Source organism: Littorina saxatilis, linkage group LG5 (assembly GCF_037325665.1).
Source record: "Littorina saxatilis isolate snail1 linkage group LG5, US_GU_Lsax_2.0, whole genome shotgun sequence".
In the NCBI taxonomy this organism is placed as follows: domain Eukaryota; kingdom Metazoa; phylum Mollusca; class Gastropoda; order Littorinimorpha; family Littorinidae; genus Littorina; species Littorina saxatilis.
The window spans coordinates 56,032,761-56,055,116 of NC_090249.1; the positions used below are offsets into that span (position 1 = coordinate 56,032,761).

The 22,356-nt window shown below is 41.6% G+C and overlaps 1 protein-coding gene across 2 annotated transcripts in view; it reads left to right on the forward strand.

Moving 5' to 3' along the window:
- The window catches only part of LOC138967478 (uncharacterized), a 68,513-nt gene extending 49,698 nt beyond the window's left edge, over window positions 1–18,815 (forward strand). For both annotated transcript variants that reach the window (XM_070340037.1, XM_070340036.1), the window contains one exon: window positions 14,167–18,815. In XM_070340037.1, coding sequence (XP_070196138.1) covers window positions 14,218–14,823 — 606 coding nt within the window. In that variant the 5' untranslated portion in view covers window positions 14,167–14,217 and the 3' untranslated portion in view covers window positions 14,824–18,815. The remainder of the gene's footprint in view (window positions 1–14,166) is intronic.
- The last annotated feature ends 3,541 nt before the right edge of the window (window positions 18,816–22,356 follow it).

The following is a 22,356-nucleotide window of genomic DNA, read 5'->3' on the forward strand; positions in this document are numbered from 1 at the left end:
TTTATCTTTCTCTCTATGTCTCTGTTTCTCTCTCTCTCTCTCTCTCTGGCTCTCTCTCTCTCTCTTTGTCTGTCTGTCTGTTTGTTTCTTTTTTGTCTCTCTTTCTTCTCTGTCTGTTTGTCTGTTTGTCTGTCTGTAAAGCTGTCATAACTGTTCCTTTTATTTCTATCTCTTTCCTTGTTTTTGATTAGAATTTTGACTGTCTGCGGGATGAAAAAAAGAGCATTTTAGCATTTCTTATTCTGTTAGTGTTAAGATAAAGATCAATTCAATTCAATTTAATTCAATTCAATTCAATACAATTCTCTCTCCCTCATTCTCATTCTCATAAATCAGACTCAGTGTTTGTGTTATACTGCCTTGCTCTGCTGAGTGTGTGTGTCATACCGCTTTGCTCTGCTGAGTGTGTGTGTTTGTGTTAATTACGGTCTGTCTGTATATTCTTTTGTCTGTCCGTCTGTCACTCAAGGGTAAACCGGCACGGTTAGCCTAGTGGTAAGGCGTCCGCCCCGTGATCGGGAGGTCGTGGGTTCGAACCTCGGCCGGTGTCACGATTTCATCTTTCGCCTGTGTACATATTTCCCCCTCGATATTTACTCGAGACTGAAATGTTGTTTCCTGGTAAAATTAAGAAGGGAAATTATTTATGGACGAAAAGCATGTCAGTTTCTTGCATGTGAAGAAAATTGGTTGTGAAATTAAATAGATTTCACTCCCAAAATCGAATTCTTCGAAAACGTGTACCGAGTGGTTACGTCCCTTGAGTAAGAAGGGAAACATTTTAGGATGAATCAAATTTCTAAGTTAAATAAAATAATTGGTTGGACAAATTTGGCCCCATGAATGTAAGGTACACAAGGTCGCTCATCAGTACTATCGAAGGGTGTTTTTTTTTTTTGTTCAGTGTAGAGTTTATACTAGATCAACGAGGCCGAAAATCGAAATATCAACACGGCGAAAGATAAAAACGTCACACCGGGTCATACCTAAGACTTTAAAATTGGCAATCTAGTGGCTGATCCACATCCCATTTTGGTGCAATCCCATTTTTGCCGCCGTCCCATTTTTTGCCCCATCCCATTTTCGCGACATTTCACAAGCCAAGCGTCATTTTATAAAATTTATAATTTTGAATGATTAATGAGATAAGGATGATTATAATGATGATGCTATGGATTTCCAATTTGGATTGAGACTACGTGACAGGGCATTTTACTAACATGTCATAACAAAAGCGCGACATCCCATTTTGACACCATATCCCATTTGGCCGCCATGCCGTTTCATCGTATTCCATTTATCCCCCATCCCATTGTCGCGACATTTCACAAGCCAATCGTCATTTTACTACCGTGTCATAACTGAATAAATAAATCCCTGCGCCTTGAATATGTGCGCGATATAAATTGCATGCATAAAATAAAAAATGAAAAAGATAAAAAAAAATGATAAATAAATCCCTGCGCTTAGAACTGTACCCACGGAATACGCGCGATATAAGCCTCATATTGATTGATTGATTGATTGATAGTATTTTGCGTGTGATATTTTCCGAGTGTGATAAAACAAGTTAGAATGACAATAAATCGGAAAGACTACTTAGTTAGGGTTAGGGTGGGTGGCCGAGTGGTAACGCACTTGCGCTCGGAAGCGAGAGGTTGCGAGTTCGACCCTGGGTCAGGGCGTTAGCAATTTTCTCCCCCCTTTCCTAACCTAGGTGGTGGGTTCAAGTGCTAGTCTTTCGGATGAGACGAAAAACCGAGGTCCCTTCGTGTACACTACATTGGGGTGTGCACGTTAAAGATCCTACGATTGACAAAAGGGTCTTTCCTGGCAAAATTGTATAGGCATATATAAAAATGTCCACCAAAATACCCGTGTGACTTGGAATAATAGGCCGTGAAAAGTAGGATATGCGCCGAAATGGCTGCAATCTGCTGGCCGATGTGAATGCGTGATGTATTGTGTAAAAAAAATTCCATCTCACATGGCATAAATAAATCCCTGCGCCTTGAATATGTGCGCGATATAAATTGCATAAAATAAAAATAAAATAAAAAATAAATAAATCCCTGCGCTTAGAACTGTACCAACGGAATACGCGCGATATAAGCCTCATATTGATTGATTGATTGAAAGACTTAGTTGTCGTACAGTAACAACATGTCATTTAATTACTTGATTTTGGGATAGTTTCGGAGCAGTTTTGAAAAAATTATTGCATGGGTTCAGTCTCGTTTTCACGTCCAAATCGTCAGAAAACTTTCCAAAATGTAAGACAAATTCTGCAGAGCAGCTGAGCTGCTCTTCAAACAACTTTTCTGTCGGTGTCTGTGTGTCTGTTTATCTTTCTCTCTATGTCTCTGTTTCTCTCTCTCTCTCTTTCTCTGGCTCTCTCTCTCTCTTTGTCTGTCTGTCTGTTTGTTTCTTTTTTGTCTCTCTTTCTTCTCTGTCTGTTTGTCTGTCTGTAAAGCTGTCATAACTGTTCCTTTTATTTCTATCTCTTTCCTTGTTTTTGATTAGAATTTTGACTGTCTGCGGGATGAAAAAAAGAGCATTTTAGCATTTCTTATTCTGTTAGTGTTAAGATAAAGATCAATTCAATTCAATTTAATTCAATTCAATTCAATACAATTCTCTCTCCCTCATTCTCATTCTCATAAATCAGACTCAGTGTTTGTGTTATACTGCCTTGCTCTGCTGAGTGTGTGTGTCATACCGCTTTGCTCTGCTGAGTGTGTGTGTTTGTGTTAATTACGGTCTGTCTGTATATTCTTTTGTCTGTCCGTCTGTCACTCAAGGGTAAACCGGCACGGTTAGCCTAGTGGTAAGGCGTCCGCCCCGTGATCGGGAGGTCGTGGGTTCGAACCTCGGCCGGTGTCACGATTTCATCTTTCGCCTGTGTACATATTTCCCCCTCGATATTTACTCGAGACTGAAATGTTGTTTCCTGGTAAAATTAAGAAGGGAAATTATTTATGGACGAAAAGCATGTCAGTTTCTTGCATGTGAAGAAAATTGGTTGTGAAACTAAATAGATTTCACTCCCAAAATCGAATTCTTCGAAAACGTGTACCGAGTGGTTACGTCCCTTGAGTAAGAAGGGAAACATTTTAGGATGAATCAAATTTCTAAGTTAAATAAAATAATTGGTTGGACAAATTTGGCCCCATGAATGTAAGGTACACAAGGTCGCTCATCAGTACTATCGAAGGGTGTTTTTTTTTTGTTCAGTGTAGAGTTTATACTAGATCAACGAGGCCGAAAATCGAAATATCAACACGGCGAAAGATAAAAACGTCACACCGGGTCATACCTAAGACTTTAAAATTGGCAATCTAGTGGCTGATCCACATCCCATTTTGGTGCAATCCCATTTTTGCCGCCGTCCCATTTTTTGCCCCATCCCATTTTCGCGACATTTCACAAGCCAAGCGTCATTTTATAAAATTTATAATTTTGAATGATTAATGAGATAAGGATGATTATAATGATGATGCTATGGATTTCCAATTTGGATTGAGACTACGTGACAGGGCATTTTACTAACATGTCATAACAAAAGCGCGACATCCCATTTTGACACCATATCCCATTTGGCCGCCATGCCGTTTCACCGTATTCCATTTATCCCCCATCCCATTGTCGCGACATTTCACAAGCCAATCGTCATTTTACTACCGTGTCATAACAATAGCGCGTCATCCCATTTTGACACCATCCCATTTGGCCGCCATCACATTTTTTATTTATTCTTCTTGCCAAGCCTCACTATACTACTATACTGCGTTATTCAACTAGGAAGACATTCCGTTTACGCCAAATTCCATTTTCGACACAATCCAAAATGTCGCGAAATAGAGATGGCGGCAAAATGGGATGACGGCAAAACTTCATGGCGACAAAATGGAATGTGGCGCTAGTGGTTTGACACTGTGGTAAAATGACACATGGCCAATGAAATGTCGCAAAAATGGGATGGGGGCAAAATGGGATAACGGCCAAACGGGATTGCGCCAAAATGGGACGTGGAGCTAATGGTACATGACATGGTGGTAAAATGACACTTGGCCTGTAAAATGTCGCAAAAATGGGATGGGGGCGAAATGGCTAACGGCGAAACGGGATTGCGCCAAAATGGGATGTGGAGCTAATGGTACATGATATGGTGGTAAAATGACACTTGGCCTGAGAAATGTCGCCAAAATGGGATGGGGGCGAATTGGGATAACGGCGAAACAGGACTAATAGATCCCTTGACTTGGGGTAGTGCGACTCTGTCACTGCTAGCTTTCCACTCGGAGGAAGCGAACGGAATTTCCCAACGATGAAACATCCTAGTAATGAATTTTTTTTTTTTTAATTCTTAAAATTAACAGAGTCGCGCTACCCCAAAAGTCAAGGAATTTCGTGTTTGTCCCTTGACTTTGGAGATGACAAGAAAATATCGGGCGCAAAAACGTGATTTGTAAAATTTTTCACAACATATGTCGCCTCGCGCCATGTATGTGATGAAACCATTCATATAGCTCTGCGGGAGCTCTGCACTTTTGGACGTCCCCATTTCACTGCTGTACAGCAAACATCGTCCCCAAATACCTGTTTGTTTCTAAAAAATCACGCTGGAGGTTGCATTTTATGTAATAACCTCCTGAAATGAGTTTTGACACTTTAGAATGGCATGTAAAATGACACATGGCCTATGAAATGTCGCAAAAATGGGATGGGGGCAAAATGGGATAACGGCCAAACGGGATTGCGCCAAAATGGGACGTGGAGCTAATGGTACATGACATGGTGGTAAAATGACACTTGGCCTGTAAAATGTCGCAAAAATGGGATGGGGGCGAAATGGGCTAACGGCGAAACGGGATTGCGCCAAAATGGGATGTGGAGCTAATGGTACATGATATGGTGGTAAAATGACACTTGGCTTGAGAAATGTCGCCAAAATGGGATGGGGGCGAATTGGGATAACGGCGAAACAGGACTAATAGATCCCTTGACTTGGGGTAGTGCGACTCTGTCACTGCTAGCTTTCCACTCGGAGGAAGCGAACGGAATTTCCCAACGATGGAACATCCTAGTAATGAATTTTTTTTTTTTAATTCTTAAAATTAACAGAGTCGCGCTACCCCAAAAGTCAAGGAATTTCGTGTTTGTCCCTTGACTTTGGAGATGACAAGAAAATATCGGGCGCAAAAACGTGATTTGTAAAATTTTTCACAACATATGTCGCTTCGCGCCATGTAGGGCCTATGTGATGAAACCATTCATATAGCTCTGCGGGAGCTCTGCACTTTTGGACGTCCCCATTTCACTGCTGTACAGCAAACATCGTCCCCAAATACCTGTTTGTTTCTAAAAAATCACGCTGGAGGTTGCATTTTATGTAATAACCTCCTGAAATGAGTTTTGACACTTTAGAATGACATATAACGCTCATTGAAGTTTTAACAAACTTTCTAACATCTAAAACATTCATAGCACCGATAACGTAATTGTAGCTCTGCACTTTGTGTACACATACGTCCCCATTTCACTGCTGTACAGCAAACATCGTCCCCAAATGCCTGTTTTTCTAAAAATCACGCTGGAGGTTGCATTTTATGTAATAACCTCCTGAAATGAGTTTTCACACTTTAAAATGGCATTTAACGCTCATTGAAGTTTTAAGAAACTTTCTAACACGTAAAACAAAAGAGACCCCAAATGCCTGTGTTTTGAGCAAGATGACATTTTGATACACAGCCGACCCCAAATGACTGTAAAACCACCTATGTGTGTGTGTGTGTGTGTGTGTGTGTGTGTGTGTGTGTGTGTGTGTGATTGTTGGTAAGTGCTGAATCGCGTTGAATTTATCAAATGCATACATTGTAATACAGTTATAGAGACGATCATTAATACAATATCGACATGATAGCATGATCAACCGTGCGTGCGAGAGAGAGAGAGAGAGAGAGAGAGAGAGAGAGAGAGAGAGAGAGAGAGAGAGAGAGAGAGAGAGAGAGAGAGAGAGAGACAGAGAGACAGAGACAGAGAGAGAGAGAGATTGAGAGAGAGAGAGCTAGATAGAGAGAAAGAGAGAGAGAGAGAGAGAGAGAGAGAGAGAGAGAGAGAGAGAGAGAGAACAAGAACAAGAACAAGAACAAGAACATCATTTATTCTTCAGGCCTCTAGCCCCTAGAATAGGGTCGTTACAAACAAAAATACAAGTCAAAAGTACATACAGCGGCAAAGCAACACGAAGATACAAAACTAAACACATACAGCAGCAAAGCAACAAAGATACAAAACTAAACGTACACGGTAAAGTAATACAGTCACAATCAGTCGTCTTGAGCTATGTTTTCAGTAAACTCCAGGCGAGTTTTTAGAGCAATAAACAAGTAAATGCTTAATCTACGAATATCAGATGATGAGCCGTTGCGGAGAATATTCACAAAATTTAATGAGTTATATCTTGTATTTAGAAACTTAGCCCTGGCGTTTGCATACAATGGACAATCAAATACAAAGTGCTTTTCGTCTTCCACAACATCACAGAGCTTGCATAAAATATTCCTGTCCCTTCCAAATGTTCTTCTAAAACACGAAGCTCCAATAGGCAACACACCCAGACGCAATTTGGTCAAACAATCGCGGAAACATTTTTTGTCAATGAAATCAAAGTACTTCTCACTTTCAAAAACTGTTTTGAATAATCGGTAGTTTTGATAAATGTCATTACTTATAATGGAACCATTCCATTCCTGCAAATACATATCAGCCATTCTCTGTTTAAATAAAGAAATAAATGTTTTTTCACACCCCACCCCTTGTTGCAACCAAACATATCCAAACCCCGTGCTAAACAATGTATTCTTTACATGTGTTGCCCAGCATGTTTTACCTCGCTCGTCCAGGTTTTTTAACATTAAGTATGCCTGTCTGGGAATTCTGGATATATCTAGTGTCAACAGCTTCAGCCAATATTTTATGCACCTTACTGCACTGTTGATGTACAGAGGGTAGCGTCCCAGTTCTCCATACACAAACTTGTTGGATACTTTAAGAGGAACACTTAAGAACCTTTTGCATGCAAGTGTGTGAACCTTTTCTATATTGTCTAATCTTTGGAGACCCCACATTTCGGAAGAGTACATTAATATGGATTGCACCTGGGAATCGAAAATTTTGAGAAAACAACTTTTGGAGATATCATTCAGTTTTCTAACGTGTCTAATACAGTCAATGCATGCTCGCCTCCCTTTCACCGCTAAAAAATCAACTCCCCTTTTCAAACTCATTTTTGTAGTAAACACAAAACCTAAATAATTATATTCATTAACAACATCAAGCAATTTTCCATTCAAATACCATTTTTCATTCTTACCCAAAAACCCCCCTTTTCTAAATACCATACATTTGGTTTTATCAATGTTAATGTTTAGGTACAGTCTTTTACATGCATCGTTTAAAACATTAATCTGCCTTTGTAATCCCAGTGCTGTGTCAGAGAGGAGAGCTAGGTCATCCGCAAAAAGTAAAATAAATAATTCGACAAGGCCGGGCAAAAACTGAATGCCATGCATTCCACCGTTTTCCACAGAGTTAGCTATCTCGTTTATAAAAAGGGAAAAAATTTGTGGACTTAAAATACAACCTTGACGGACCCCTACTGGACACTCGAAAAAATCAGTCATTCTGTCTTCAATCCTCACACATGACAAAACATTTTGATAAATGGCAACTATTGCTTTCATAAATTTTCCATTCATACCATACTGCATCAAACTGTCAAACAGTGGTTCTCTTTGAACAGAATCAAATGCCTGGCGTAGATCCACAAAACATACATATAATTTACATCCTCTCTTTGCAAAACATTTATCAACAACAGCCTTTAATGTAAAGATATGATCCACGGTGGAATAACCACGCCTAAAACCAGCCTGAGATTCTGTTAGTTTTTTATGTTCTTCCGTCCATTTCACTAATCTCTTATTCAAAACAAAAGTATAACATTTACTGACTAAACTAAGTAATGAAACCCCGCGATAATTCGCAGTTAACTTGGGATCACCCTTTTTAAAGATTGGAACAATAATAGCTTTTGCCCATTCATCCGGATAAATGCCCTGGTCAAACAGGATATTAAATAATTTTGTGAGGAAGTGGACAGCAGTATCAGCAACTAACTTTAACATTTCCGCTAGAACTTCGTCGCTACCACATGCTTTTCCTTTTTTCAAATTTCTAATGGCTTCTAAAACCTCAGATTCTGTAATTACTGCATTCAAGTCGGCACATATATCATCGGTTACTTCCCTTGCATCAGCCTGCCCACCCTCTCCCTCTCTCTCCGCTTGCCTTACAACGTCAACATTAAATAGCTGCTGAAAATGTTCAAACCACTGTGCATCAGTAACCTCCTTAGAAATCCCTGACTTTTTTCTTCCCGATAACTGCTTTACTTCCTTCCAAAATAATTTCCCATCTTTTCCCAAAGAAGCCAGATGTAAAGCTTTATTACGGCTATAACTTATTTTCTTTGTTTTGGTTAACGTCTTATACTGTTTCCGTGCTTGTACATAAAGTTCGCGGTCTGTATCTGATTTACTAAGTCTATAATCAGTCAAGCGTTGCCGTGCAACAGTCTTCGCCGTTTGACAATCATCGTCAAACCATAACGCAGGCCTACGCTGCTGTCCGCCTCCTACCAAAACCCTCTTTCTCATACACTCACTCGCTGACAACAATGCATCAGTAAACAATTTCAATGCTTCATCTACATCATAGTCTACAACAATAAAAGCTTGTTCACACAAATCATGTAAATCATCTCTATACCAAGTTTCCAAGAAGCTCTGATCTTTAGACTGGTCCCAGCACATTTTAGAAATCCATTTTGGTTTGCTTGTCTGAACTTTGTCAGAAAAATCAATATTGTTTAGGCAACTCAACACTAATGAAACAGGAAAATGTGACGAATCAACAGAAGACATGACACGTAATGAGCGAATAAAATCTGAAGTACAAATATCAATAGAAATAATGAAGTAGTCAATGGTACTACCACCTGATGTAGACACAAAAGTTAAAGAATCATCACAATCAAATTGCCGTAGGCCATTCATTATAATACAACCAAACATAGAACACATATCAAGCAGCTCTTTACCAAACGCGTTTGTTTCTTTATCATCAGAAATCCTTGCACACATTTCATAATCTGAATCTCTAAAACACACTTTATTCCAATCCTCATCAAAACTATCATCAGGCACAGCATTATTCGAACTTGTTCTAGCATTCAAATCTCCACACACAATCAAAGAGAAATCCTCATGAATAGATTCAAACAAATCAACAATGCATTGTTCTAGAATTTCAATACCATAGCCATATTCAGAAACATCCCAAAATTTGCTGTCATATGGGTGTAAATACATGCAAATCAAAAACACATTCTTATCTAAACCGAACAACGTTTTATTTATTTCCAGTACAACCGTGTGTTTATATTTAACATAAATGCGTTTCACTAGCTGTGACAATCGTTTTTTAACAAAAACCATCACACCACCCGAACATCTTGCTCTCTGCGATAATCTGACAGCCTTAGAAACATGCACATCATAGTCTTTGAACACAGGGTACTCTCGATTATCAAAATCAACAAAGGTTTCATTCAATGAAAAAATGTCAAAACTTAGCAAACAGTCAATCACATCCTTTATATCAAGAGAGAGAGAGAGAGAGAGAGAGAGAGAGAGGCAACGCGTAAATAATTTAGATAGAAAAGAAACACAAAGTGCCTTTCATAAATTCTTCTTATTCATCAATATATCAAATCTAAGGCATATCATGTTTTGTTTTATAGACGTGTTAGTAATTGGTTGGACATTTTTCTGTGTATTATTAGATTGAGAATGCTGAAAAAAATATATTGTAATAATTATAACATTTTAACATCTTCGATACCTAAAAGCGTCATGCTGTTCAGCTTGAAATGGCGTTCAGTGGTAAATGGCCGTTTGAGACGGGTCCAGTCATCTAGCTTATCTGAATCCACGTTGTCTGTGATCATTTCCTTTTGATATAAAACAAAAGCTTGTACAGAACACGTTGGGTGTACCCTTGGTTTAAACTGTTTTATTCATCGTTTGTGCATTATTTACAAAAAGACGCATATTGAGTAAACAACAACAAGCATAATGCTTATAGTGGTGTTTACAGGGTGTACCCTTCAAAATTAAGGTAGAAAACATAGCAGTCCGCAAAATATTTCTTATCAATTTTCGTGTTCTATACACCCTAAGGGTCCACAAAATCAATATGACATTTTTAATAGGGGGGGGGGGGGGGGGAGGGAACACTTCTGGACTCAGCTCATGGATTATGCCGAGTGCCTGTGTAGCTATCATATTCATTTGTCAAATATTCCCAATCCCTGTCTGTCTGTCTGTTTGTCTGCCTGTCTGTCTGTCTGTCTGTCTGTTTGTCTCACTTTGTCTCGACTGCCCTTCTATGTGTGTGTGTGTCTTTGTTATTCTTGTCAATTGACTTCCACTAAGAACCAGCTTGGTGCGCCTGTGAAGCTATCACATTCCTATGCACCTGTCAAATATCCGCACCCATAGTGCGCAGGTAAAACAGCGCAATCATCTCCATATCACGATATTGTAACTCCACCCAAAGTGAGGAATTTGTTCCCATACACTGCCATAAGAACCAAGCACAAATAAACCCTTCCTCAGTCTGATTTATAGCTTTAGAATACACTTTAATCTTAGCCAAAAGGCCGAGAAGCGAGAGTGTTTTATGCCTCTCTTGGACAAAATACAAGTATAGTTTTTTTGGTATAATGATACAGACTTGCCTCCGACTGTTGTTTATATGCTTGCATGCCTGTGTGTGTGTGTGTGTGTGTGTGTGTGTGTGTATGTGTGTTTGTCAGTGTGTGTTTGTGTGTGTGTGTGTGTGTGTGCGCGTGTGTGTGTGTGCGACTGAGTGTGTGTGTGAGAGTGAGTGTGTGTGTGTGTTTGTGTTGAGTGTTTGTGTATGTGTGTGTGTGTGTGTGTGTGTGTGTGTGTGTGTGAGCGTGTGTGTGTGTGCGAGGTGTGTGTGTGTGCGTGCGTGCGTCTGTGTGTGTGTGTGTGTAGTGTGTGTGTACGTGCGTGCGTGCATGCGCACGCGTGTGTGTGTGTGTGTGCGTTTGTGTGTGTGTGTTCTCTCTCATTGCAACCGATGGCAAATGTTTGTGGGGCTATATTATCATAAGAACATAAATCCTGGTCAACAATCGAAAGTTCCCACCCTTTGTGCGAACGTAACAAAACCCCAAATGATCTAAGAATCACGATATGGAAAGCCCCACCCTAGTTTTGGAACGTTACGCACAACACTGCTTCATGCCTCTAAAGTGGACACGCCCGTCAAAATGGACCTTGGTTTTTCCCTTTTCACCTCCATTCGGATTAGTTATGTTTTGAGGGTTTGTGTTCGTTCGCTTGTAGTTTTTGCAGTCGGACAGGTGCGAGTGATTCTTATTGTTTCTATACTATTCTTGGTCCTGTAAGTTTTAGTGAAAGAAGAAAGATTTGTTTGTGGACAGACAGGCAGACAAACAGACAGGCAGACAGCCACTACACTGATCACACACACACACACAGACACACACAGACACACACACACACACACACACACACACACACACACACACACACACACACACACACACACACACACACACCAGTTATATGCATCCACTTCTCTCATAGACAGATCCACACACCTTCACACAGCCAGAGAAACACTAAACGCGTAGCGAAATCCAAACAGTTTTCATCGCTCCTTTTTTATGTACACAGTGCATTCTCTGTGTACTTTTGGGTCCCTTTGACAGGTAACACATGTACGTGTGCACCGTATTCATGATCACTTGGCCTGCCAATGCTTTCTTAGTCTGTCCGCGGCACCGTCGAACCATACAACGTTTTAAATATTCGGATGAATCAGACTTCAATTTTGTGAGTGTGTTTTTGCGTAAGTCACATTTCGCAAGGCGAAGAACAGCAAACACGCAAGACGAGGATGTGTGTGTTCATGTGACTTGTGCTGACTGACGAACAGATTGATATAATACGGCAAATAAGGCGGTGTATGCGTGTATCAGTGTTTTGTTGGCAAACGATTGGCAAACAAAATAATTCAATTGTTAGACAGTGCTTTGCGGGCATGCACTCAAAATGAGGTCAAACAGTTGAAAAGGCTATCGTTCAGTGGTTGACAGTTCAGTGGTTGACAGTTCAGTGGTTGACAGTTCAGTGGTTGACAGTTCAGTGTTATTTCAAATGTGCTCTCTGAAAGAAGTAGAGAGTTCAGGAATCAAACCAAAGTAAGTATTTCTGCGGCTGCTGGAACATCAATCAATCAGTCAATCAATGAGTCTTATATCGCGCATATTCCGTGGGTACAGTTCTAGGCGCTCTGCATAAATGCCGTGTGAGATGAAATTTTATACGGCCAGTAGATTGCAGCCATTTCGGCGCATATTTACCTTTCACGGCCTATTATTCCAAGCCACACGGGTATAGGTAGACAATTATTAACTGTGCCTAAGCAATTTTGCCAGGAAAGACCCTTTTTTCAATCGTGGGATCTTTAACGTGCACACCCAATGTAGTGTACACGGGGGGAGGTTCGGACACCGAAGATATACTACAAGTTTTGGGGACATCAACAGTATTTTGTGTTCACTTTTCCGTGTGATCGTGAACGAGCGTAGTACGTACCCCAGTTTGGTGACAAAGACATGGTGATCTACGCTTTTGAGCTCCGAAAATCGCATGTTTCTGATTTTTGGAGAGCCATGATGGAGGGCCGTGTGCACGAGAACGTTCCCAACTTGGTGGGAACGATCGAAGTGCTAGGTCGGATGGGTTTGTTTGAGATTTTAACCAATCCGACTTTGCGCTTGGTTCCAACCTCGTGGGACACTTCCTTGTCCACACGTACCACCCCGGGTCGATGAACTCAAGTTTTTTTCTCTCACTTTCATGTCCGTAATCTTATAATCAAACCGAAACAAATAAATCTGATGCATATTTGAATCAGTCTGAGTTGGATCATTTGCATTGTTTGGAGTACAGCGGGTTTTTTACAATGATTCTCCAAGGCCTCTGTTTAGGTCCATGTTCGGCGCCCAGGCTGCCAATATGGACCAGAAGTGAATTTTCCTGTATTTAATTTTTGTTGAATGTTCTTTAAAGCTTACTCGCTCTAATCAGGCCTGACGATTTACTAAAGAGAGCACAACTACCAAGCACAAAGTTAAACTTCTTTGCAAAACAAACAAACTAGTATTCAGCATGACAGAAAAAAGTGGTCCATATTAGGCGACCTTCCCGGATAGTAGGCCTATATTAGCTGTATTCGTTAAACATAACCAAGGGAATGAGGTAACTCCATAGTTGACGCAGACTGTTAATTGCATTGGTCTGTACAATGAATCTGGGCGTTTGACCGGAAGTTGTAAGGGTATTCAGCTGGTATTTCCTTGTTTTCACTACCTATTTTATTCATGTTTTTATTACTTAGTTAGTGGAAAAATCTTTTGTAATGTATGTTTGATGGTGTATGCTTTTAATTAAGCGTTGCTGACTATGAATGTAGATGTAAATGCTTGTATAACTGTGTTTTAATTTTAAATGTGTCAAGCGCAAAGAGCATAATTGTAAAGTTATGATGTTGCGCTATATAAATGCTCATTTATTATTATTATTATTATTATAAGTTGAAACTCAGATCACTACTGGACTAACACAGGCTACGGCCTACTGATCATGATGCTGTTTAAATCTGTTCGCCACGGCCGCTCTGACGTTAAATAGTTCGACTACTAACTCAATCTCGGCAAACTACATTGGGCATCTCGAATTGCTGTCTCACCGCTTCAAGTAAGCATACAGCAGCCGCAGCAGCAGCAACAGTGGAAATAGTTAAGTGTTGAACACTAACTCTAGATCCATTCCCTCCATCAGACTAATCAAGTGATGTTTAATCATTTCAGGAACAGCAGCAGCAGCAGTAGCGGTAAAAGTTAAGTGTTGAACAGTTTGATCACTAACTCTAGATCCATTCCCTCCATCAGACCAATCATGTGATGTTTTATCGTTTCAGGAACAGCAGCAGCAACAACAATAGAAGCAGCAACTCTGTAAAGCAGCAGCCATGACGTCACAACGAGCTAGCACCTCCCCAAGCGCCAACATCGTCTGGGACAAAAGCCGCCTCCCTCACCACGAGAGAGCGACACACAACGGGCAAGCACTCGTGCCGGCCCGAAACAGACCCAGCTCTACTGGACCAGTCGCCCGCCGAGTCAACCACCAGCCCCACCACCACCACAACAACAACAAAGTGGCAGTCCAGAACGGCCGGACCGTGTACAAGGCGTCAGAATCGGAGCTGAACATGTCCTTCGACCCCATGAAGGACCTCCACATGTGGACCATGTGGCGAGTAGCGGTCAACGGTCGTATCGTGGAGGAAACCAGAAAGAATAAAAACCGCCCCCACACCGCCGCTGCCAGCACCGCTGCCAGCACCGCCAACAGACACGCGGACTTGGACTCGAACCCTTTCGGGAGAGCGTTAGTCAAGACGCCGCTTCACCGCTTTATCCGCGTGGAGAACGGATCCAACGACATCGCTGGTCTGATGATGGACCCCCACGGGGAGGGGGGGAGATCCCTGGGTACCCAGCAGTTCGTCTTCTACGGGGTACCAAGGGTGGTGCTGAAAAAGCCCAAACAACAGACGATTCGTTTGCCTTGATCGTTGGACTGGAGACTAGTTGTGGTTTGCGTGTTTCTCAGTGACTGACGCGAAGCTCATTCAGTGCAGGCAGAGGAGCGTTTGAAACTGTTGTGTATCATTTTTCTCTGTGTCTTTCAATATTTTCCTTTCATGACAAATGCTCAAGCTATGCTCAGAGAGCAATGGCTAGCTATAAGTGTTATTAAGTTGTCCTGAAACTGCAATTGGCGAATAAGATTGTGAAACTATTACGCTGTATGACTGCTGTGAAACTGCACTTGCCGCGTAAAAAAAAGTATGTGAAAATGCAAAGGCCTTGAAAGTGGTGTAAAACTGCAAAACGGCTTTAAGTAAACAGCCGTCATAATTTCAATAATACCAGTACTTCTGGGTAACAGACACGTATTTTCAGCAGTGGTGACTTTGTAACCTTGACTTACCTATACTATGCGATTTTTGAGTCTTCTAGCGAAGCTTCTTTTGGGGTTTAGGCCCGGGCACACTGGGATACTCTTCCACTTGCACTCTGCCGCGTGGATCTCCAGCCAACATGTCAAAGTGGATTGTTCTGATTTTCACTATCTTCACTGGGTCCGAACAACCCGATCTGCAGTATAACGGTTCCGGAGAACAGACGGCGGTGTCTCTTTCACGGATATTTTTAGCGTACCTGGAGCGGTTTCATGATCTCACAGTGGTCACACTGCTCAACAGTCGGTCCACCTCTTCGTTACACGTCTGCGGTTGACCGGAAGCTGTGCTGGGGGAGGGCAGAACTGTAATCCATTTAGGAATCTACGCTAAACAAGATGGCGCAAGCTTCCAATCAGAGTTAGCTTAGGCAACGAAGGATTTGGGACGTCATCGGATAGTCATACTACAGAAGGAAATGTACAGCGGTTGAACGTTTGGCTCGATTTTATAGACGGAGAGGCTTGAAGACAATAATAATAACAAATTCCACACCCGAAATCAGACTGGAACTGTCGTAATGACGTCCCAAATCCTTCGTTGCCTAAGCTAACTCTGATTGGAAGCTGGCGCCATCTTGTTAGCGTATAGGTGACCTAAATGAAGTGTAATCGGGCAACTCCCCGTGCGAAAAGGCGCATTCGGCCGACTTTTTCACGAAATCCGCTTTCGTCGGATCAGTGCATTTCACTCGTTCAACTGCATTGGACTGTGTGACTTGCCCATGGAACCGGCCCCTGGAGCAGGATGTGCCGCACCTCTCGTTTCTGCTGGCACAAGAGTGTGGAGAGGACGTGACGGCTCTGTGTGACCTGGGAAGTTGAGGGCAATACTTTTTTCCCTTTAGCCCTTGGTCAGACTTGATGACATTGCGCGTTGGAGTCGTGGCATCGGAAAGAGACGTGCGGTGTTGTAGGTATGCTCCCGGATCTGAGGTGCTGTCTGCAAAGTCTTTAGAAGTTAAATGTTGACCGTGAGAATATCTTCGGCGTTGATTCTCAAACCACAATTTTACTTGCCCGTGACAGTGTTTATCACCCATTTTCTCCGTACGACCACAGCCGAGATTGGTAGAGTGACTACCATGAGGTTAAGCACGTGATCCCCGTCTTTTTTGGAGTAGACACATGGTGCGATGAAGTGAGAGTACTAACACAACAGGAGTGCACTGTTCAAGGGTGATTGGGAGGGTTTGTCCCCATCCCTTGACCGTTCAAAATCAATCTGATAAACAAAGGGAAGTCAGCGCTCTAAAATGCATACATGTGTAATAGAGTAAATGAGAGTTGTGCGGAACCATTCTCCTGGCACTTGGGAGAATAACAAGCATTGAAATGAACAAGCGACTTTCATCGTCGTTTAAAATTAAAATAACAGTAACTGCTGTACTTGACCACTGGTGAAAACTTACTAACTTTACATTGACTTCTTGAGCGCACAACAACGCGTGTACGAGACCAACCAAAGCCTATGTGTTTTCTACACAACAGAAGTCCCTCACTCAACTTTACTGCTGCACTTGACAACTGATGCAAACTTACTAGCTTTACATTGACTGTTTTTGAGCGCACACCCGGCTACGCTTGTTTGACTCGAGAGCAACCAACGCTCCTGTGCTTTCTACGGAACAGAAGCCCTGTACTTAATGGGCAGAATATACCTGCGCAGTTTCAGCGGCACAGACGACGCACGGCCTATTATTTATGCCGCGATAGGGATTATGACGAGTACTTGGCCTGTTTTTCTTTCATGCAACGTGCAGCGGGCTGGGATAAGCTGCAGTGCGTCGTCGGTCCTGCTGAAGTTACATACGTGAGCGGAGCCCCTAACCTTAACTTTCTCCGGCCACGCTGGGTAGTGAATGTTAATGGAAATCCAATACGCGACCATGGTGTATCCAGAAGTTCAGAGACAATTGGCAGGAGAGCAGAGTTACAGATCTGAATAAACCCCAAACGACATTGACCTTTGGCTCTGAGATGGTTTCTGCCTCAGAAGGTCAAGGAATAGTTGGAAAATGACATGTTAATGCTATATCAAGTTATAATATGGTGTTGTTTGCTGGCTCAGTCGTATAAAGTAAAATCTCTATTCCTGGGCTATATATACTTCCTCCTTGCACAAATTATCTATCTATCTATATGGGTATGGCACGTGACTTGAAGACAACTGTTTGACTGGTGCTCAAAGAACGTTTAAACAAGTTATGTTAAACATATATTTCTGACTCGTATGCCCCCGTTTTGCTCCTTTTCCCATTCCCACCTGTCCGTACAAAAACGTAAACAACTGCGTGTACATTTAAAAATGTGTTTGACAATAATATTAGCCTGGGTTTTGTTTGTCGACGTAAATGCATGTTCGGTAAACAACAAATCCTGATCTCAAACACACAAATGTAATGCTTCCACTAAACTTCATTTGAAGAGAAGGCTGTATTTTTTTGTCACAGCGATGAGCAAATAGGGTTGCGATTTCTGAACAATGTAGACGACATGTTTTCGGGTTGAAATTTTGACAGTTTGCCTAAGTTTTTTACTGGTTCACTTTTAGACGAACAAAAACAAAAGCAAAGAAAGACAAATGCACAGGGTCGTGTTATTTCTTCGTCATCTAAAAACATTTTTGATCTATTTTGATCGTTCGTTTTGATCGCTTGTCAAAAATGAGTAGCTCATTTGGAACCATTTTTGCGTTTACCGGGATTATTTTTCCGAGAAAAAAAATCAGTTGCTAGCGGTCGGGGCACATTTGCGTCTTTCAGGAAACAGTGTGCATGTTAATAAGGTTTCCATGGGGAAATAATCCAGAAAAGGGGGAAGTTACGGTCCTTGTCAGCACGGTTTCGGTTGTCCCCAACTGAACGGAAAACACGTACTATACGTACATGCCTTCTGGCCTCGTTGTGCATGAGACTATGCTAGAGGTCGGTTTCATTCCTCAATTCCATGAGCCTTCACGAAGATAATTATTGATTTAAAAAAAATATGGGATCTCATTATCTAGCATTGATTGATCAAAGACAACAAATATTTTTCAGAGTTTAGAATTATTATGATGATAATACGAGTTTACAGACAGTCCCAAAGCGACGATGATTTGTAACGGCGAACTAGCTTCCTTACCCCAAACTTCTTAGACTAATACCTGTAAGACTGTAAGACAGTCTCAGCTTTTGCTCCTAAAATTCTTCCCCTTGTAAAACGTAACCTTTCTTTTCTTTCGGCTGCAACGGGTAACTCTTGTGAATGTATGCATCTTTAACGATTTCCCCCAGAGTTATTTTGCTTTGTTTCGTTGCTGTATGAAACATGTATAAGGGGTTGTAGCCTATTAAATGGTCGTTGTATATAAGAGAATCATAATAATGTAATGATGTAAATTTGTTTGATTTTATAGATTTGGTATGCATGCATCATACGAATAGCACAACTACCTTAATCACACCTGATTTATCATTTGAGAACAGCGTGCATTGGAGAGAGAGAGAGAGAGACAGAGAGAGAGAGAGTGTGTGAGAGAGAGTGTGAGAGAGAGAGAGTGTGAGAGAGAGAGAGACAGAGAGAGAGAGAGTGTGTGTGTGTGTGTGTGTGTGCCATGTGAGTGTGCCGTGCGTGTGTATGTGTGTGTGTGTGTGTGTGTGTGTGTGTGTGTGTGTGTGTTTGATAAGCATTTGTGCAAACTTGTAGAGTGCTATATTTAATCATAACATTTTTATTGTATTGAACCTTTATAACCATCCCATAATCGTGTCAATACGAATATATAATGCGCGGTGCATTTTTATGTGTTGAACTTCCACGGTTGAGTTAGCGTGTACTTTTCAGATGGAGGGTTTGAACCGTAAAAATACATTAATAAAAAAAATAAAAAAATCGCTGTATTTCACAACTGACTGTCCCTGTCAGTATATGTTTCTGGTTTTTATTTAATAAGAGAGAAGAGAGGGGGTGGGGAGAGGGGGGGTGTGTGTGTGTGTGTGTGGGGGGGTGTTCTGTTGTCGCATGGATGTCGAAAGTTTGTTGCCCGAGTTGATGTCTCCGGTGGTTGAACTCTGTATTTTATTATATTTTCATATTCGCGTTCTCTCTGTTCACGAAGAAGTGATATCAAACATTGCACAATTGTGTCACAAGATAAAAATATGTTTTTGAGATCTGATTTTGCAATTGGACTGGTGGTTGATAGTGTGTGCCAAAAGACAGATCAAAATTTGCATTTATATCATGTATTTATGTCTGTATTTTTTCCTTAAGGCCAAAAAAAGAAAAGGTCTGTTTACGGTAACCCGACCGACCCTATTTTTTTCGCGCGACCCTAGACTTTTTTTTGGCATTTGGGGGAAAAAAACCAAAAAAAAAACCTTTTGTTTTTTTGGCAAAATAACGTAAAAATGTGGTTTTTTGGAAAAAAAAAATCCCGACCTACCGACCCTATTTTTTGGGCCTATGTTACCGTAAACAGACCTATTTTTTTTTTTGCCTAATCAATATATGAATGAAGAGATAAGTGAATAAATGAATGAATATTATTATATATAAATATGATTCATTGTTTCATCTTTATTTTCTTCTTACGAAGGTAATTTAACGTGGGGGTTTTTCGGTGTAAAAAAGAAAGCTGATATGTACTGGTCGATAGCAACACATAATATCGAAAGTTACGTGTAATTTACTTAGTGACTCGATTATCGCTCAGCTTTGTATGTATGATCGAGATACATGTATATGATATTTTTTGGTGTATCTTTATTTAATTTTTTGTTTTTGTTTTTGTTTTGTTTTTAAAGAGATTTTTGTTCAGTTTGTCGTGGAGCCTTAGAATGGAACATAGACATAGACAGTAATGGGTTTTTTTTCTTCCGGGGAGGGCGGAAGGAGGGAGGACGGAGAGGATCGAGGTCTATTTTTGTGAACAGGAGAGAGGAGGATTTCTGCTGGAACGTTTTTCAAAATGTAACTCGCCTATTTAAGGCGATAAAGACACAATTCTGGTGTGGAAGTAAGGGTACACAAAATGATGGTTTTCAGTGTCTGTTTTGAGTCGTAAACTGTATCTTGCAATTTACTGTTGAATTAAATTGATGGAAAAGAACTCTGTGGTGTTTGTGTGAAAGTGCATGTGTGTGTGACGGTGTGTGTGTGTGTGTGTGTGTGTGTGTGACGGTGTGTGTGTGTGTGTGTGTGTGTGTGTGTGTGTGTGTGTGTGTGTGTGTGTGTGTCAGTGTGTGTTTGTTTGTTTGTTAGTGTGTGTGTGTGTGAGTGTGTGTGTGTGTGTGTGTGTGTGTGTTTGCTAATCCCTGGGACTGAACTTAAATTGATGGAAAAGAACTCTGTGGTGTTTGTGTGAAAGTGCATGTGTGTGTGTGTGTGTGTGTGTGTGTGTGTGTGTGTGTCAGTGTGTCGGCAGTGTGTGTATGTGTGTGTGTGTCAGTGTGTCACAGTGTGTGTGTGTTTCAGTGTTTGTTAGTGTGAGTGTGTGTGTGTGTGTGTTTGCTAATCCCTGGGACTGTGTTTGTGCGTGTTTGTCACGGTATGTGTGTGTGTGTGTGTGTGTGTGTGTGTGTGTGTGTGTGTGTGTGTGTGTGTGTGTGTGTTTGCTAGTCTCTGTGGCGCTCGCGAACAACATGTGAAAAGTGCGCATCCCACCCCAGCACCCAAATTCAGAAACACACTGACCAAGCTCGACAGTGCTAACCGGCAAATCGCCCCTTTCTCCCAAGGATGCCGTTTGCATAAATCATCATCAGTCCCTTTCAACCGCCTCTGCATTCTCAGACAAACGGACTATTCCAAATTCAAACACACACACACACACACACACACACACAGTGACACACACACTGACGTGCACACACACACACACACACCGACACACACACACGTGTACACACACACACACACACACACACACACACACATCGTGACACACACACACACATCGTGACACACACACCGTCCCATACACACACACCGTACTCCGACCTTCCCAACATCCCCACGCCCAGACCTCAACTAATGTGGTCAAAATGTTAAAAAAAAGGGTCAGGAGGGTGCGCTGGACAATATAAACCCTAACCCTAACCCTAATAATGTTACTAGTTTATGTCATAACCTTTATAGATTGAATGTCAAATAAAGCAGCGACTAATACGGTTAATAGCATAAAACAGTAGTGAAACAAAAGGCTAATGTTTTATGCGGTCTTGCGGCCTTACCATAAAACAAGCAACAGGGCGGATCAGGGACAAAACTGAAGCCCCCTGCCCCTCCATCCAAATATAAAAGCAAACAGAATAATGAGCTTGAGACCCTGCAATGGGGGAGAACATTTTTTGAACAACGACCCCTCGCCACTGCATAGGCCATAGCGCAGGAACTGACGCGACAAGACAGTGTGGGCCGGGGGTGGGGGTGAGGCGGGGGTGAGGGTAGGGGTTGCTGCGCTCTAGATCTTGCCTAGTCTACATTAAAACACTTTTGTTTTTTTAATCGTTCGGAACTCTCAGTCTTTGAATACCTCACGCGGCTCCTTACACCCCCCCCCCTCCTCCCCCTCTCCCCCATCTCACGGCCGCCACTGTCACACCCGGGAATAGCCTATACAGCGTGCTTGGATTTCTTTCTTTACTTTCTTTAATTGGTGTTTAACGTCGTTTTCAACCGCGAAGGGTTATATCGCGACGGGGAAAGGGGGAAGATGGGATAGAGCCACTTGTCAATTGTTTCTTGTTCACAAAAGCACTAATCAAAAATTTGCTCCAGGGGCTTGCAACGGTAGCCTAGTAGGCCTACAATATATTACCTTACTGGGAAAATGCAAGTTTCCAGTACAAAGGACTTAACATTTCTTACATACTGCTTGACTAAAATCTTTACAAAAATTGACTATATTCTATACAAGAAACACTTATCAAGGGTAAAAGGAGAAACAAAATCCGTTAGTCGCCTCTTACGACATGGCTGGGGAGCATCGGGTAAATTCTTCCCCCAAACCCGCGGGGGGTAAATGCAAAAGACATGGGGTACATAACCAAATGAAGGGTAGTAGGTCTAGAAATATCCCTTAACAGCTTCCCAA